Here is a 17495-nt window from a genome sequence, read left to right as displayed (position 1 = left end):
CGTAAACTTTTTCTTCTTTTGAATTTCAGTAATGAAACACAGTGAAAGTGTTATTTGAGTTGCCTGATTGAACTTCGAATTTATTTTGGACAAGACGTCCTGACTTACCTTTCATTCATCATCAGTAAAAATGTGCATTTCAAATCTTCTGTTCTTGGTGTATTGATTTGATGAGTCCTGCACTACAATTCTGTAACGTCCTAGAATTCGAATTCTTCACTTGGGGACCTAAAGCAGATATGAGATTAAAATGCGATTAATTAGATTCATTAATTACAAATCGTGTAATTAAGAAGATTCATTTTTTTGATTGCATGACAGCACTATCAATTATATTTACTTATAGAGCTTTCGCTGTTTGCTAAGTTCACAGTTTTACTCGCAACTACAATCACATGTGGCCACAGAGAGACAGTAGATAAGTTTTGCTGGTCAGTCAGAAAGAGAAGACTCAAGTTCCTGCTATCGAAACAGTCTCATCTCAAAAATCATCCTTCACTATTCCAGCTTTTGCAATCGGTAAGCACATTGAGGAACAGTCACCTCAATTTGAGCTTCAGTAACGACTGGGTGGAAGGGCGCAACTTTATATGCTTATTCTGTGAGAGAGGAAATATCATATTTTGTACAGTGAGACATGAATGAAAATATAATTTGGATCCATTTTTATGAATAACTCAGCATTGCCTTCAACTCTACTCCCTGAAGCACAACATCACAACCAAACAATGGAGTGGCTTCTTTATTTCCTGTGTGGATCAACATAACTGAGGACACAAAATGGACTGTAAAATAATACATGAAAAAGAAAAATCAACAATTGTAGACAACTTTACAAACTTTAATGAAAAATGCTAATGATTTCATACAATGTATATATGCACATTTGAGTTTAGAGCAGAAAAAAATCCCACACATAAAGAGAAACTATCCACATCAATAAACAATTATTGAAAAACAAAGATTTGAAGATTTGAAGAAGTATGAATATAGCCTGAGGCATGACTGTCTTTTGAGACATATTTGCCCATTGAAGCAGCTACTGGCTGATTGTTTTGGTGTAACTCTGAATGAGTCCTTGAAAGTACTGCTGTGTGTTTCTCTGTGGTTGAAAAATAATGATCAAACATTTTGGGAGAAAGTACCACAGAAGGAAAGAGTAGAGACTAGAGAGGACTGCCAGAGCATTCAGAGTCAGGATGTACTTTCCACGGTAAAGTATGTGTATGGTGATGAATGTGATCCATGTGAGGATGAAGAGCATCAGGCAGAAGGTGATCGATTTGGCCTCATTGTAGTTCTTTGGGAGGTCTTTTCCCATGTAGGAGAAAATGAAACAAAGACAACACAAGAATGAAAGGAAAAATACTGAACTTGACTTTGCCATGAAATTCATTTTACAATCAAGAACTATTTTGTCTTGGTACCAAAATGTTTCATTGAAGGGTTTGGGAGGGTCATAAGAGTATCCAATAATTAGTAAAAGGGCCTGAATGGCAGAAGCCACAGCGATGACCAGCCACTGTCCGTGATATTTCATCCACCAGCTGTAAAGCTTTGGCAACTTGGCTGCTATCTTAAAAATAAAAACAATCTGAAAAGAGCGCACAACAAAACAGGCCAGACAGACAGTGTAGAACAGCAGAAATGGGAAGAACCTCAAGATACAGGAAGCTGCTGTTGGCTGACCAAAATAAAAGTACACACTGAGACTAGAAAGAGTGAGACAGATTAAAATGAGGAAGCACATGGGTCCTCCAGCAGATCTGACCACAGGTGTGTTATAGTTGATGGCAAAGAGAACAGACACAGCCAGATTCAGTCCCACCAAGACCAAGGCAGCAACCATGATGACCACAGCTCCAGTGTCTGTGAACGGTACAAACTCCACCACCTGCAGGCTGCATGACGTGCTTCCCTCTGCAGACCATTCAGCATCAGTGCAGGAGACACAAGTGTAGGGATCCTCTGTTTCACAACACAGAGACACACACTGTCAATGAAGGTGCAAAAAAATAATACCTTACATGTGCAGTGACTTAGCTGACACTTGTATATTTGAGTTGAGTCAATTACCTGAGTGGTAAACCATCATTGCCTTTAAAGAAGACTAACAACAGTTCGAAATACGTCTCAGCAATATACATGGTTACATATCTTCTGGTAATGTTTTTTTGTGTAATTCTTCACCTGTGACATTGATAAAAGTCCCATTTTGGCAGATTTCACAGCTGAAGCAGCATGTGTGGATCCCTTCTTGTTTTTTCTTGTATCCTACAGGACACTCCTGGGTACAAACTGAAGTTGGAACCTGTGCAGGATTCATTTAGGAGTGTTGAGAAGGAGGAAAGTGAATACATAAATGTGTTGAGGCAAACAAACCAGTAGAGGTCAGTACATTTAAGAGTACTTTCTTCATCCCCAAAGTGGTGGATTTGAATGTACATTGCATGTTATGTGTAGACATCCGTGTAAACAACGAATTCAACATCACCACTGCTTTATTTTTCTGATATTGTGGTTTGTCTCGTCACAGGTATGGCTAAGCAAATGTGTGCAGTCAACCTTACTCACATCCGAGCAGACAAACAAATCAGTTAAAATATTTGTTGAGCAGAACATCCGTCTACTCACCTCTCCTTCAGTGTGCCACTGAATTTCAGTGCTGTTGAGCAAGAAGCGTGACGATGGGTATACTTCATAATAACCCACCTCCTGTGCATCACCATTGCTGTTCCAGAAAACTATCCTATAGGATGTATACCTGGGTTGACCGTTCTCATCAAACTCAACAGTTTGATTTAAAAGTTTGAATTTTGACTTCTTAAGTTCTGCTAGAATCTGGTGTGGGTATAAACAGAAAAGATGATTATTGTCACTTCAGATTTTAAACTGATGAAATTGTTGAAATATTACTGAAAGGGGGAAACAATGTCTGTGCAATGTCAATTTTTATGTCTTTTTTTCTTGTCTCTGTAATTTCTGTTTTGAGTTTTCCAGGCAATATTGACTTTATTGGTACATGGTGTTATATAAATGATTACATTTCAGAATTTTAGTGTATTGTTACTTTAAAAGTTAAGCCATTGGTGGAACTTTTACATCAGCCCACTTGGATAGATATAACCCAAAGTAAAGAATAATAATAATAATAACTTCAAAATACCATTTAAGTATCATAAAAAGTGTTGCGATTCCTTTGAGTCACACATGCATTACAGTGTTTAGCCTTAATATCCCTTAAAATTGGAGGAACTTCCCCTTGGAGATTGGTGTAAATTGATGATTTGAGCCCCTTGCACTGCAGACTTCAGCATGTGTGAGTGTGTATGAATGGTTGACAATATAACTAATAATTTAAAACACCCTAGAGTGAAGGAGCAGCGAGAAAGTACTTAATGACTGAAATGAATTCACCACATAATATGTATAAAAAAATTGTTGAAGTTAATTGCATCAATCAGGGGCTATAAGTTGGAGAAAGACGTGGTAAAAATTGTGGTAAAAATATAAATCGAAGGTGTTCAGCTCTTATGAAACTACACCTATTGCAGTATTTAGCAACTTCAACTATTAAAACAGTGTCTTGTGATTGTGTGATGTGCAAATTTGGAAGGCGTGAAGAGATGCAGTTATCAAATCCAATAACTAGAAAAATAAAAGGATACAGTTCCAATTAATACTTCTGGAAAAACACTGACATATAACTGCATACTTACCATGTGTGGGTAAACTGTAACGTTGCTGTCACATTTACCAGCTCCACACTGCAGTGCATTGTGTAAGGCATGAGCAATGGCATACACGGCAGAATAAACATAAAAGGAAAAACTTGGGTCTAGAGAAATGACCTCCTCTGGAGACAGACCACTGCAGTTACAAACTTGATTGCAAAACAAATTCTGTTTTGTATATTCATGAAGCACGCGGCCTCTCGTAGAATAGAGAAACTCACTGAAACCAGGGATTGGGATCACCGGCTGAGACACCCCGATCACAGTCCCAATGTGCCTGATTCCTTTCAGCTTGTGGAGCCTTTTATTGAGAGACCAGGTGTCTGCTGCTATCCACACCTTGTCTGTGATATTTAGATGGACCGCTGACTCAATAATAGCTTCAGCAGTGAGTTTTGGAACAAAGACAATTATAACCTTCACTTTCTGTGCCTCAATCTGCTTGAATATTTGGGAGTAATTTGTGTTGTCATTCAAACTGTAGGTGTAGGCCAGGCAGATGTTGGTTTTCTCAATCCTCTTCATGAACAGCTCCAGCCCATCAATGCCATAAGTATCATCTCTCTTGAGGAAAGCAACCCAACGCCAATTGAAGTGTTGCAAAATGCTAGCAATCACTTCTATGGTGCCTTTATTGGCATGTCCCATCCGAAGGAAAGACGTGAATTTACTTTTATCTGAAAATGCAGAGCTACCAGCTCCGTAACTGACCTGTGATAGAGTAAAAGAGGAATTATTTCATGATGTTGACTGCTGTATTCATTTTGGATCATTTGTTTGGACAAGAATAATAACAACGGTTGATCTTACCACAGGAACGAGATCTACTACGAAGAGTGGTGCCGTGGTCAGCGTGTCAGTGCTGGTGAAAGGTCCAACTACAGCAATCGCTTTGGGCCCTTTGGTCAGGTTCCTCTGAGGGTCAGCCCAAGGTTCAACCAGGCCATCGGCTGACATGAGATTCAAAATACTTGGAAAACTCTCTGCATCCAAGCATTGGTCAAATATTTCATAGCCAAGATGGACATTTGGCAGGAGATTGGTAGAATTGTTGATTTGCTCCACAGAAAATCTCATCAACTGAAACCTCCGGTAACTTGACGGGATGAAGGCATGCCTGAAGACGCAAAGAGAGCAGTAAATAGGAATACTTCAAGTCAAGACAATAAGCCATCATGCTTCAACAAAGATCTATAAAATCTGTTACAACTTGACTCTCAACTTGAAGATTTTTCTCAAGATTCACCTGGAGCAGTCAATTGCCTCTGGTCTGTTTTTTTCAAAAGCAACAGCAACACGATGAATGTCAAAAAATCCACCAATCAAATAATCCCCCTCTAGATAAAACTCAGAGGCTGGGACAGCATGTTGAGTCAAGGTATTTATAAAAATCCCCCAAAAACACAGAGAAGAAAAAAAATAAATCATTGTGACAGATCCCCTTTGTACTGGGTTGTGATATGATAAGCTTTGCCTCTGCCTTTGGTAAGATTGGATATACTGGGGACTGGCAAAAGCCTCAGTCATGATTTCCATGTAGGGAAAGGTGAGGCAATGTGAGACATCGAGTAATGTGATACAGCCCCTGTATCTATGAAATGGAACACATTTGTGGCCATGTAAACATAATGTTTTCAGGCCCCTCCCATTTCCCCCTGGCTATAAAGTAAAGAATCCTGTGGTTCTTTGGTAAACATGTTTTTTTGATTAAAAAAATATGTTTTTTACATGTGAAAGTATTTTTTTTTTGTGCCAACTTAATCAGAAGTTATGTTAAAACAAATTGATTCAGGTAGAACAACTGACATCATCCATGTTCATGAACTAGCATCATATAAAAATGTGTGACTGATGCTATTTGAAGATTACTCTGAAATGCTGGAAAGGATCTTTTCTCTGAAAAGGTGGCCATGGGGAAAAGTGAGACAAATGCTCTAGGGTAAAGTGATACATGAAAAATGAAAGGGCTGAAAAGAAATACATGTACCTTTAGATCTGCAGAAGCCTACTGATTGTACATGCCATTAAGTCTAAGCTTTCTATTTGATTGAGGTTGTCACAGAGACAGGAAAAAAACAGGTTGGTTTTGTCACATCAGCTGAGAGAGGAGAATTAGTGACTGTGGTGTTTGCAGTGAATCCTGCTGGAAATGCCGCACCCCAGATGTTCATCTTCCCCAGAGTTAGGTTTAATGACTGTTTCACGAACGGAGCACCTCACTCAATCTGGATGGATGAACGAAGACACCTGGACAGAGTTCCTTGACCACCTGATAAAGCACACGAACTGCACCCGTGACCATCATACTCCTAGATAATCTGAAAGCTCATGTCTCTCCCAAAACTGTGGAAAAAGCAAAGAACAATGGCATTGTTCTACTCACCATACCACTGCACACATCCCATTGCATGCAGTCCCTCGATTGCACTGGATATGGCCCGTTCAAGACCCGGGTCACAGCACCATTTGTTGAAGCCTATCATTTTAGCAGAACATCTTATAGGCTTGGTGTACGAATGTCACAACTGCATGATGTGCAGTTAATATAGCTGTTCCCTTGACTCATCATGGAAATAATGGTAATAAAAGTATATACCCAACGACCCACTACAGCTGAGCCATGGATGGCTATATGAGCTCTAACCCTTGCATAAAAGTCTCCATCTACCAGATTTCAGGACTTGTGAATGAGGCCTTCATGTCAGCAGTGACACCACAGAATATCTTTTCAGGATTGGGAGCCACTGGGATTTTCCTCATATAACCTAGATATTTTCTCTGATGAAGAGTTTGCACCTAACTCTGAGCCTGCCATGGCAGATGACCCACATGGTCCGTCCACTTCATAAATAAATATTTTTCAATATTTAAGTTGATTGTGATTTTGTTCAGAGTGATTTCAAGTGTTGAGAAAAAAATGCTCATTGACCAATCCCCATAATTATGTTACTAGTCTGACATTAGTTCTACAATGTGTAGTGATCAAGTTAGCTGTCAGGAGGATTACTGCTTCAACATGTGTGCTTATGATCGCTTTTTAAGGGGAAAAAGTAAGTGTATCAGATTACCAGAGCTGTTTCACTTTAAACCTTTGATTTTTCTGTTCTGTCTCACTTTACACCGGGCCTGGGGCAAATTGAGACACTTGATCACTTTTTTTTCTTTTGAAAACAATCATATTTCCACTACTTAAACACATTGTGATGATTCATGTTACAAGAAAACATCCTGAACTATGAATGAATGTGCAAATTGTACTGAAATATCATAGCTTGCCTAGAGGGGAGGAAATGTCAAAAGTGTCTCACATTTGACAATTTAGAGTCAGTGAGCAATATGACGTGCATGTCTCTGAAGTGTTTGAATACTGGAAGTACCAAGAAAAAAATCCCCACACACAGATAGGCACTCAACCACCGCTTCAAACCCTTTTCAATGAGAGGTGAAAGCACTAACCACTGCACCACAGAGTTCTTCAATGTACTCTAGATTTCATAAATGCTTACTCTTCTTATGTAGGGGGGAGAAAAACAACAAATAAACCTGTAAGAAGCACAAGTACATGTTGTAACTATAATCTAGAAAGATCTAATCAATTCAAGAAAATAGTATAAAAATTAGCAAGCAAAAGAAATTCCTCCCTTTAGGGTTTGAAATGCTTTGCTAAAATGACAATATACTCTATGAAATCAAAGCCAAATGGGCTAATTAGGATGATTTTAGGAGATAACATAAAAAATAACACTGTGAATCAAAAAATATCAGGAAAAATTGTCACATACAAAGCAAACAAAAACAATTTACAAAACAAACCACTGGTCTACTTATGATAGAAACAGCCTACTCAATAAATTAAATTTTTTATTGATTCAGAAGGAAATTCAAATTCTCAGGTGTCTTTTACTACAATCAAAATATACTGCACACAAATGTATTGTCGATAAATCGTGTGCACATTTCCACAAGCAGATCTGGTACATGAAAAAGTTAAAAACTCCTGGAAGAAAACCCTCTATTTTCAAATGATTTCAAAATGATGAAAGCAGTACAGCAACAAGTGCAGAAAATATGAGTGAAGCAATGAAGTTAACTCAAAGCTGTTGTTATAGTGTCAGTTGATCACACGCAGACTGTGTTGGGAAAGGGTGCTGTACGTGCTGGTGTTCCTTCCACATTTCATTGGTTTGACACAAATGCATTTTACTTGTCATAGACAATAGATTTGCATTTTTGATTGACAACACTTTGAAGCAGAGATAGCAAACACAATATTTCACTTGCTCACAATCAAGAAGCAAAAGTGTCCGAACACTACAATAGATGACAATTATGGCTAGTAATTAAATAAAAAAGACAACTGAAAATGTATATTTTCGATAGTTCATTGCATGTACATGTAATTGTAACTCTAAAAAGGTTTTATTAATACAGTATAAATACAGTAATCATAATTGATAATTGCTTAAAATATGATTACAGTAGTTTCCTTCCACATCACCGATCAAGCTAATAATAATTTATAGTTATTTGGAAATTGCTGTGCAGGCTGCAAATTTTGGCTTCAGGGTTTGTAACTGACCTACAGGGAGACAGGAGCACGTCTCTTCTTGAAATGATCCAGTTGGTCTAATGAGTGGAGAAAACTTTTGGGGTTTCTCACATCACGAAAATAATCTCAATCATTCCAAGTCATTCTAGGTCAGTTAAGGTCAATTTTAAACCAGCCTATTGATTATGTTTTCGGGAGGCGAGAAAAAACTCAATGGATGATAAAATTAAATATACACAGGTTCATTGTTGTCTCGGCTTACAGGCCGAACAGCAGTGTAGAGTACCCGGCCATCTTGGAGCCCCTGGGAGGGTGCTGGACAGTGGGGACTAGGGACTCCATTGTTCAACTGGGGGACTTCAACGCCCATGTGGGCAGTGACAGTGAGACCTTGAGGTTGGTGATTGGGATGCACGGCCTCCCTGATCTGAACCTGAGTGGTGTTCTGTTATTGGACTTGAGTGCTAGCTTGTCCATAATGGACACCATGTTCGAGCACAGGGCACCATAAGTGCACTTGGCATCAGGACACCCTGAGTCAGAGGTCAATGATCAAATTTGTTGTTGTGTCATCTGACATCTGGGCATGTGTCTTGGACACTTGGGTGAAGAGAAGAGCAGAGTTGTCGGCCGGTCACCACAGTGAGTTGGATTCGCTGGTGGAGGAAGAAACCGGAAAAACTTAGCAGACCGAAACGTGTTGTGAGGGTCAGTTGTGAATGTCTGGTAGAACCCTCTGTCAGCATGGCTTTCAACTCCCACCTCTGGGAGAGCTTCTCCCAGATCCCGAGGGAGGCTGGGGACATTGAATCCAAGTGGACCAGGTTCTCCACCTCCATGGTCGAAGCAGCTGCTTGGAGCTGTGGTCATAAAGTCTCCAGTGCCTGCCATGGCGGCAACCCCCAAACCCGGTGGTGGACACTGAAATTAAGGGCTGCCATCAAGCTGAAGAAAGAGTCCTATCGAGCCTTGTTGGCTCGTGGGACTCCAGAAGGTACTGACTGACAGGTACCGGTAGGCCAAGGGAACTGCAGCCCAAGTGGTTGTGGAGGCAAAAACTCGGGTCTGGGAGGAATTCGGGGAGGCCATGGAGGTGGACTACCGGTCAGTCTCGAAGAAATTCTGGCAAAGTGTCCTGCGCCTCAGGAGGGGAAAGCAGGTCTCAGCCAACACTGTTTACAGTGGAGGTGGAGAGCTGTTGACTTCAGCTCAGGATATCACTGGACGTTGGAAGGAATACTTCGAGGACCTCCTCAATCCTGTCTCCACGTCTTCTGTGAAGGAAGCAGATGCTGAGGCCTCAGACATGGACTCGTCCATCGCCCAAGCCAAACTCACCAGTGTGGAGGTCCTGGACAGTGCTTCTGGATTGGCTGACTGGGATGGTGATTCCCCATTTTAACAAAAGGGGACTGGAGGGGGATATGGGGGGATCGCACTCCTCAGCCTCCCTGGGATAGTGTATTCCAGGGTACTGGAGAGAAACTCAACTGACAGTTGAACCTCAGATCCAGGAGGAACTATGTGGTTTTTGTCCTGGTTGTGGAACACTAGACCAGCCCTATACCCTCCATAGTTTGCTCGAGGGTTCATGGGAGTTCGCCCAACCAGTTCACATGTGTTTTGTGGACTTGGAGAAGATGTCCCTCGTGGTGTCTTGTGGGGGGTGTTTCGCGAATACGGAGTCTGGAGTCCGGGCCCCTTGTTAAGAGCCTTCTGGTCTCTGTATGACCGACGTAGGAGGCTGGCAATAAGTTTGACCTGTTCCCGGTGCATGTTGGACTCCGGCAGGGCTGCCCTTTGTCACCGGTTCTGCTCATAATTTTTATGAACGGATTTTCTAGGTGCAGCCAGGGGCTGGAGGGGGTCTGGTTTGGGGACCACAGGATTTCATCTTTGCTTTTTGCAGATGAGGTTGTCTTGTTGGCTCCATTGAACCTGGACCGACAGCATGCACTGGGGTGATTTGCAGTTGTGTTTGAAGTGACGGTGATGAGGTTAAGCGCCCCCAAATCTGAGGCCATGGTTCTCGACTGGTGGTCTGTCCTCTCCAAGTCAGTGGAGAGAACCTTGATCAAGTGGAGGAATTCAGGTTTCTTGGGGTCTTGTTCTCGAGTGGGGAAAAGATGGAGCGTGACATTGACAGACGGATCGATGCAGACTCTGCAGTGATGCGATCGTTGTATTGGTCTGTTGTGGTAAAGAAGGAGCTGGGCTGAACGGCAAAGCTCTCAATTTCCTGGTCAGTCTATGCCCCTACCCTCACCTATGGTCATGAGTTTTGGGTCACGACCGACAGAACAAGATCCCGGATACAAACAGTTGAAATAAGCTTCCTCTGTGGGGTGGCTGGAGGCTCCTTTGGAGTTAGGGTGAGGAGTTCAGCCACGAGAGAGGAACTTGGAGTAGAGCTGCTACTTCTCCACATCCAGAGGAGCCAGCTGAGGTGGCTCGGGCACCTCTATAGGAAGCCTCGTGGACGCCTCCCTGTGGAGGTCTTCAGGACACACTGGAGAGACTATGTCTCTCGGCTGGCCAGGGAACGCCTCAAGATCCCAGCGGAAGAGCTTGAGGAAGTGTTTGGGGATTGGGAAGTATGGGCATCTCTGCTTAGACTACTGACCCTGTGACCTGGTCCCAGATAAGTTGTTGAGGAGAAAACAATTAAAAAAATGTCAAAGATAAATTGCCTGAAGAGAAGAAGGCAAAACCCAGAAATTTGAATCACTTCCTGGCCCATTATGACATGGAAAAAGTTGCATGCACCTCATCAAGAGTGCTCAATTGATTTGTATTTTTAAGAATAACATTTACAGGATGTGAAGACATTGACGAACTGTATATATTAACTGCTGGCAGAAAAAGATTTGAAGATTCCAGGAAGCGTTAAGATAGCCTGAAGCATTACTCTTTTTTGAGACATACCTGTCCATTGAAGCAGCTACTGGCTGATTGTTTTGGTGTAACTCTGAATGAGACCTTGGAAGTACTGCTGTGTGTTTCTCTGTGGTTGGAAGATGACAATTGAACATTTTGGAAGGAAGTACCACAGAAGGAAAGAGTAGAGACTGGAGAGGACAGCCAGAGCATTTAGAGTCTGGATGTACTTTCCATAATAAAGTATGTATTCAGTGGCAAAGATGATCCATGTGATAATGAGCAGGATCAAACAGAAGGTGATCGACTTGGCCTCATTGTAGTTCTTTGGGAGGTCTTTCCCCATGTAGGAGAAAATGAAGCAAAGAAAACACAGTAATGAAAGGAAGATCACAGAAGTGGAGGTTGCCGTGAAATTAATGTCACAATCAAGAACTATTTTGTCTCTGTACAAAAATGTTTCATTGAAGGGTTTAGGAGGATCACAAGAGTATCCAATAAGAAGTAAAAGGGCCTGAATTGCAAAAGCCACAGCGATGAACAGCCACTGTCCATGATACTTCATCCACCAGCTGTAAAGTTTTGGAAACTTGGCTGCTATCTTAAAAATACAGACAATCTGAAAAGAGCGCACAACAAAACAGGACAGACAGACAGTGTAGAACAGCAGAAATGGAAAAAACCTTAAGACACAGGAAGCTGATGTTGGCTGACCAAAATAAAAGTGAACACTAATACTACCTGAACTGAGACAGATTAAAATGAGGAAACACATGGGTCCTCCAGCAGATCTGACCACAGGTGTGTTAAAGTTGATGGCAAAGAGAACAGACACAGCCAGATTCAGTCCCACCAAGACCCAGGCAGCAACCATGATGACCACAGCTCCAGGGTCTGTGAATGGTACAAACTCCACCACCCGCAGGCTGCATGACGTGCTTCCCTCTGCAGACCATTCAGCATCAGTGCAGGAGACACAAGTGTAGGGATCCTCTGTTTCACAACACAGAGAGACACACTGTTAGTGAAGGCATGACAGAATAAAACCGTAAGTTACATGTGCAGTTACTAAATTGATACTTGTTTTCCTGAGTTGAGCCAGTTAGTAAATAGTGAAACATCTTTGCCTGATAAGACAACTCACAACAGTCTGAAAAAGGTCCCAGCATTTCCATGGTTTACACATTTGTTGCTGATGTTTTGTTGTATAATACTTCACCTGTGACATTGATAAAAGTCCCATTTTGGCAGATTTCACAGCTGAAGCAGCATTTGTGGATTCCTTCTTGTTTTTTCTTGTATCCTACAGGGCACTCCTGGGAGCAAACTGAAGTTGGAACCTATTGGAGGCAATCATTTGGAACACAAGAAAGATTTTATCTCAGATTTTGGCTCAGGAAAAAAAAAATAGGGCACAATATTTGTGAAAACAAATAAACCACAAATTTATTTTGTTGCCCAGTGGATGGATTTGACTGCTATAGGTATGCCAAAAAAAAAGTCTTTGTACTGTCATCCATGCACACACGGAGGTGTGGAATCATGAAACAAAGTACTGTCATTCAGAAGTACGGAAGTTTTAATTTGACTTGGGGGAGGGGGGGGGGTGCTTACAGTTCCATTTGTATGCCACTGGATTTCATTGCTGTTGATGACAAAATGGAACGGTGGGAAAAATTCATAATATCCGACTTCCTGTGCTTCACCGTTGTGGTTCCAAAAGACGATAAAGTAGAATCCATAGTTGGGGTCACCATTTTCATCAAAGTGTATAGTTTGATTTAAAAGTGTGAAGTTTGACTTTTTCAGCTCTGCCAGGACCTGAAAATAGAAATAAAGAACACTTGTAGGTGAATATAAAGGGTTTATTTTTTGATTGAATATGCTTTTCAGGTCACAAGATCACCGACTATCTGTTTTTGTTTGCAGATCGCATAACTTTAAAGCAGAACTATGCAACTTTTTTACCTCAATAAATGTTTTTCAGAATCCCTGTGGGGGTAAACAAAGACTTGTCACGGCGATTCGCCAGTCCCTCCACTCCCCCTGGTGTCTGTGTCCTGAAAACAGCACTTGCAACTTTCATAGGGACCGACCCGAGTACATCTCACGAGAACAAACCTGCTTCACGGCACTCATACGGGAGTACAAGTAAAAGCGCGTGTAACAAACATGAAACCCTGGCTAGCGTTAGCAACGCCACCCTTAGGTGCTCACGGATGGCAGGACCAAAAAGACAGAAAAAACCTTTGTCTGATGAGCGTAAAAAAGGAAACGGGACAGGGACGGTCACTGCACACGAGGGAGAGGGTGGGGGCGGAGGGTGATGCAGCGAACCTTTATGACAGTGAGCTTTCACAGCAGACCAGTAGGGGGAGCGCGAGAGCAAAACTTGCATAGTTCTCCTTTAACCGATCTACAATGCTGTCAATCATTTCTTCACTTCTTCGTGATTACATTATATCGGTTGGACATGCAGGGCCTTCTGACCTGCTAATGCACTGTGTGGTTGTGAAAGGCCTGCGTGGGGTGGTGATGGGAGAAAATACTTCATAAACCCACCATCCTCAGAGACACTTTAACTGACAAGCTACAAAGTAAAGCAGTTGTCATTGAAAGGATTATAAATACCCATGATTGGGTTAGTTCAAAAATATCAAACTAGACTGCTGGAAGGCCCAAATTTTGTTTTTATTGCATTTGTCTATTTCAGTTCAATTTGAATTCAGTTTTAATAAACATAAAATGTCACATTTCAAGGATTTGAAACAATACTATGTTTCACCTGCTCAACTGGATCAACCTCTGATGGCGCCAACACAAATGCTTTTTGTTGGTTGGCACACAGGCTTGGCCTTCCAAGTGAAACTTGATATGAGCCTCAGACTTCACAAATGAATTCTGATCCAATTATATGACTGATGTTTTTAATGTTCACATAAACCAACGCAAAGGATCAAATTAAATATTTGCATGCTTACCATGTGTGGGTACACCGTGATATTGTCATTACATCTGCCAACTTTGCATTGTAATGTTTTGTGTAAGGCGTGGGCGATGGAGTACACAGCAGCATAAACAGTAAAAGAGAAACTTCCGTCTGCATCAATGACATCTGCAGCACTCAACCCACTGCAGTTGAAAACTTGATTGCAAAATGTCTCTTGCTCTGCATTTTCACAAAGAGCAGCAGCTTTGGCAGAATGGACAAAATCACTGAAGCCTGGTATCGTCGTCGCAGGAGCAGCAAGTCCAAGCACAGTCCCAACGTTCCTGATTCCTTCTGTCTTGGGGAGTTTTTGGTTTAAGGACCATGCATCCATTGCAATCCATACCTTGCTGGTGACATTTTGTTGTATTGCTGACTGAAAAAGAACTTCTGCCGTCCATTCAGAAGAAAAAACAATTATGACATGTACCCTCAGAGCATCTATCTGTTTGAATATTTGGGGGTAATCTGTTTGATGATCAAGGCCTTTCGTATATGCCAGGCAGATATCAGTATCTCGAATTTTACTTGTGAATAATTCTTGACCATTATTACCAAAATCATTATCATCATATAGGAAAGCTACCCAGTGCCACTTAAAGTGGTTCAAAATCCTGACGATAATTTCAATGACGTCTTTGTTGGTATGCACCGTTCGTAAGAAAGACGGATAGGCTTTCTTTTCTGAAAACTCTGAACTGGCTGCACCATAGCTGACCTGGTGAAAAAAAGAAAGAATTTATCATTACTTTCTGTGGTAATACATTGCTAAATATGAAGTGACAGAATGAGTAATGGGTTTGCTGAAACAGCAGAAAACAATTGGTAAAGTTACCATTGGAATGAGATCCATCATCAAGAGGGGAGCCACACTCACAGTCTTAGGGCTTGTGTAACTCCCAATCACAGCCATCAAATTCTTGGGTGGCTCACCCCAAGGATCAATCAGGCCATTCACTGAGATGAGTTTGAGCATGCTTGGGAAGCTATACCTCTCTGAACACTGGTCAAACAGAATATAGCCAATGGATACATTTGGGAGGAGGCTGGAGGAGTTGTTAATTTGCTCCACAGCAAATCTCATCACCAGAAACCTTTGATAACTTGACAGAATTAAAGGCTGACTGCAAATAGAAAGTGAATGGGGAAAACACTGCATTTTAAAAAAGGACAGCAATACAAATACTGTAAATTTAGAACTTTCACTGTGAAATTTGAGAAAATCTCCTAAAATTACTCATTTGCCAATATTTTTTTATTACCTTTACATTCTAGCAGTGCTAAAAATGTTTGAACACTGAGAATGTTTTGTGTCAAAGTAAGGGTCAGTTAAAGAAAAATGTTTAAAATGTGGCTAGCAGTTGTGTTTTCATGTCTCAAGTAAATCTTGGCATATTCATATATGATCATATGTTTTTCACCAAATATGAGTAGTATAAAACCTAAAACAACTACCCTGCTCTGTTGAAGAATTATTTAGGCTCATTCTAGATTTAGGTCATCGCTGATTTGAAGCATTCTGTTGTGGTATTAAATGTAAATAAAATTGAAGGATTAAAAAATCTGATTGACTTTTGTGAATAGCTGTATGTTAAAACCTTAAAAGAAGGTATGATACTCACCTGGTGCAGTTGATGGCCTCTGGTCTGTCGAGATGAAGAGGAGAGCTGACATGATGAATATCAAAAAGCCCACCGAGCAAATAATCTCCATCCAATTGAAATTCTGAGGTTGGGACAGTGTTTCGAGCTACAACAAGCAGGAGACATCCCAGCAGGCACAGAAAATCCAAAATGTACTTCATCTTTGCCTTCAGTGTTTGTTTTAGTTTTGAAGCATCAACTGACCCTAAATCATCACTTTGTCACTTTTGAGAATGCTCAGACTGACACCTACTACCAGCTCTAATAGTTGGTGGAAAAACACAAATCTGTATGCAAACATGACATGAAATGTTTGGCGTGGACTGGTGCAGGCAGGTTGACTGCATCTGTCTTGACTCCTTGTGACAGGCTTGTGTTGTCAGCAAGGGTTTGCCTCAGCAAAGTAAACAAATGTAGTTTTCAGTGTGATAGTACATGTTCTTATTTGTTAAGGTAAAAATCATCTTCTCAGGTGAGCTGACTTAGTTGTTTCTTGAAGAGCATTTCACCACAAATTGTATCCCAGAGGCTTTATCAGTTTATAAAGCTATTTAGAAAAATACCAAGAAGCAGAAATGAGATAAAAACATGTAATTGTGGTGAGTCCCCTTTCAAGTGGGATGTTATGTAAGATTTGCCTCCACCTTTCATAAGATAGGATATATTGGTGAGGCAAAAGCCTCAGTCATAATTTCCATGCATGTGGGAATGAATGCATGACCTGTAATAAACTGGTGACCTGTCCAGACTGTATCCTGTCATTGCCCACAGTATGCCGGGATTGGCTGCAGCATCCCGTGACCCTGAAAAGGAGAGGCAGCATAGAATTTGAATGGACGGATGGATGGATGGGAATGCATGATGTTTAATAGATATGTGATTACCTGGATGTATGATTGTGGTTTAGGGCTGGACGATATGGCCAAAAATTTTATCACGATATAGGTCTTAATTTCGGTCGATACGATATAATTCCGATATCGATATAAATAATACAAAAGCCTCAGAAAAACTGTTAAGAATCATGTACATAATGTACTACCTGTAAAACTAGAAACTATTTATCCAGGAAGCTCCTCCAGTATAAAATTTTAGAAATAAAAACTACAATAAATTAAATATTTACCTTTTTTTAAGAAATATGAAATCACTGTCAAATAAACACAAGTTTCACCTTTTTCAATATAAATAGCTTTAACTTTACACTTAAATACAGTTATGTTATTGTTATAGATTCAAACAAAGGTGCTTCAACCAGGAAGAAAAATAAAAGTGCTCAGAATTACTAAGGTTAAGTACAGAATTACTTAAAGGGGCTGTATCATGCTTTTTTAGCTAGTCCAAACCCTAGAATTGGCTCGAACATGGTAATAGTTTATTTATGGCGCTAAGGAAAAGTAATTTTGTGTGAAATAAAAGATTTTCTGGGGCTAATTCTGAAACCCGGAAGAGAAAACGTTCCGTTTCACTGAAAATCCCGCCTCTCCCCCTGTGGACTTTGACTGACAGCGTACTTCAACCAATCAGCGCTTCAAAACAAATACGCTAGCTAGCTTTAGCTCTTTAGCTCTAGCTTCTCCACGTGCAAAAACGTCTTTTCCTGTGAAAAACTCACCAAGCGCAGACCCTTCAGACCCTTCAGACCCTTCAGACTCTTGCTCTTGCTTAACTGTTGCTTTCAGACGATGGTCAAAGTTTATCCT

At 40.9% G+C, this 17495-nt stretch overlaps 2 protein-coding genes across 2 annotated transcripts; both read right to left on the bottom strand.

Annotated features, from left to right (window-relative positions):
- Window positions 1-1039: 1039 nt before the first annotated feature.
- On the bottom strand, window positions 1040-5162 carry LOC115408506 (taste receptor type 1 member 2-like). Its single transcript, XM_030119313.1, has 6 exons — window positions 4981-5162; window positions 4545-4851; window positions 3720-4445; window positions 2635-2841; window positions 2191-2311; window positions 1040-1968 (listed from the first exon to the last, which is right to left on the bottom strand). Exons 1-6 carry the CDS (start codon window positions 5160-5162, stop codon window positions 1040-1042), a joined length of 2472 nt encoding a protein of 823 aa, XP_029975173.1.
- Window positions 5163-11224: 6062 nt separating this feature from the next.
- LOC115408505 (taste receptor type 1 member 1-like) lies at window positions 11225-15953 on the bottom strand. The gene is made up of 6 exons (XM_030119312.1): window positions 15772-15953; window positions 14985-15273; window positions 14142-14867; window positions 12775-12981; window positions 12380-12500; window positions 11225-12153 (listed from the first exon to the last, which is right to left on the bottom strand). The coding sequence occupies exons 1-6, from the start codon at window positions 15951-15953 to the stop codon at window positions 11225-11227; spliced, it is 2454 nt and encodes an 817-aa protein (XP_029975172.1).
- Between the last annotated feature and the right edge of the window lie 1542 nt (window positions 15954-17495).

This window comes from Salarias fasciatus, chromosome 20 (assembly GCF_902148845.1).
Source record: "Salarias fasciatus chromosome 20, fSalaFa1.1, whole genome shotgun sequence".
In the NCBI taxonomy this organism is placed as follows: Eukaryota; Metazoa; Chordata; class Actinopteri; order Blenniiformes; family Blenniidae; genus Salarias; species Salarias fasciatus.
The sequence above is the reverse complement of the archived record's forward strand: the minus strand, read 5'-3'. Positions and strand labels throughout refer to the sequence as shown.

What these genes read in the sequence shown, in the direction of transcription:
- LOC115408506 (XM_030119313.1), bottom strand. Translation starts at nt 5,162, where the DNA reads ATGATTTATTTTTTTTCTTCTCTGTGTTTTTGGGGGATTTTTATAAAT. An exon ending in TAGTAGATCTCGTTCCTGTG is followed by an intron (nt 4,446 to 4,544) that starts GTAAGATCAACC and finishes ACTCTATCACAG; the next exon opens with GTCAGTTACGGAGCTGGTAG. An exon ending in GACTTTTATCAATGTCACAG is followed by an intron (nt 1,969 to 2,190) that starts GTGAAGAATTAC and finishes GTTGTGAAACAG; the next exon opens with AGGATCCCTACACTTGTGTC.
- LOC115408505 (XM_030119312.1), bottom strand. Translation starts at nt 15,953, where the DNA reads ATGAAGTACATTTTGGATTTTCTGTGCCTGCTGGGATGTCTCCTGCTT. An exon ending in GAGGCCATCAACTGCACCAG is followed by an intron (nt 15,274 to 15,771) that starts GTGAGTATCATA and finishes TTCTATTTGCAG; the next exon opens with TCAGCCTTTAATTCTGTCAA. An exon ending in TGATGGATCTCATTCCAATG is followed by an intron (nt 14,868 to 14,984) that starts GTAACTTTACCA and finishes TTTTTTCACCAG; the next exon opens with GTCAGCTATGGTGCAGCCAG.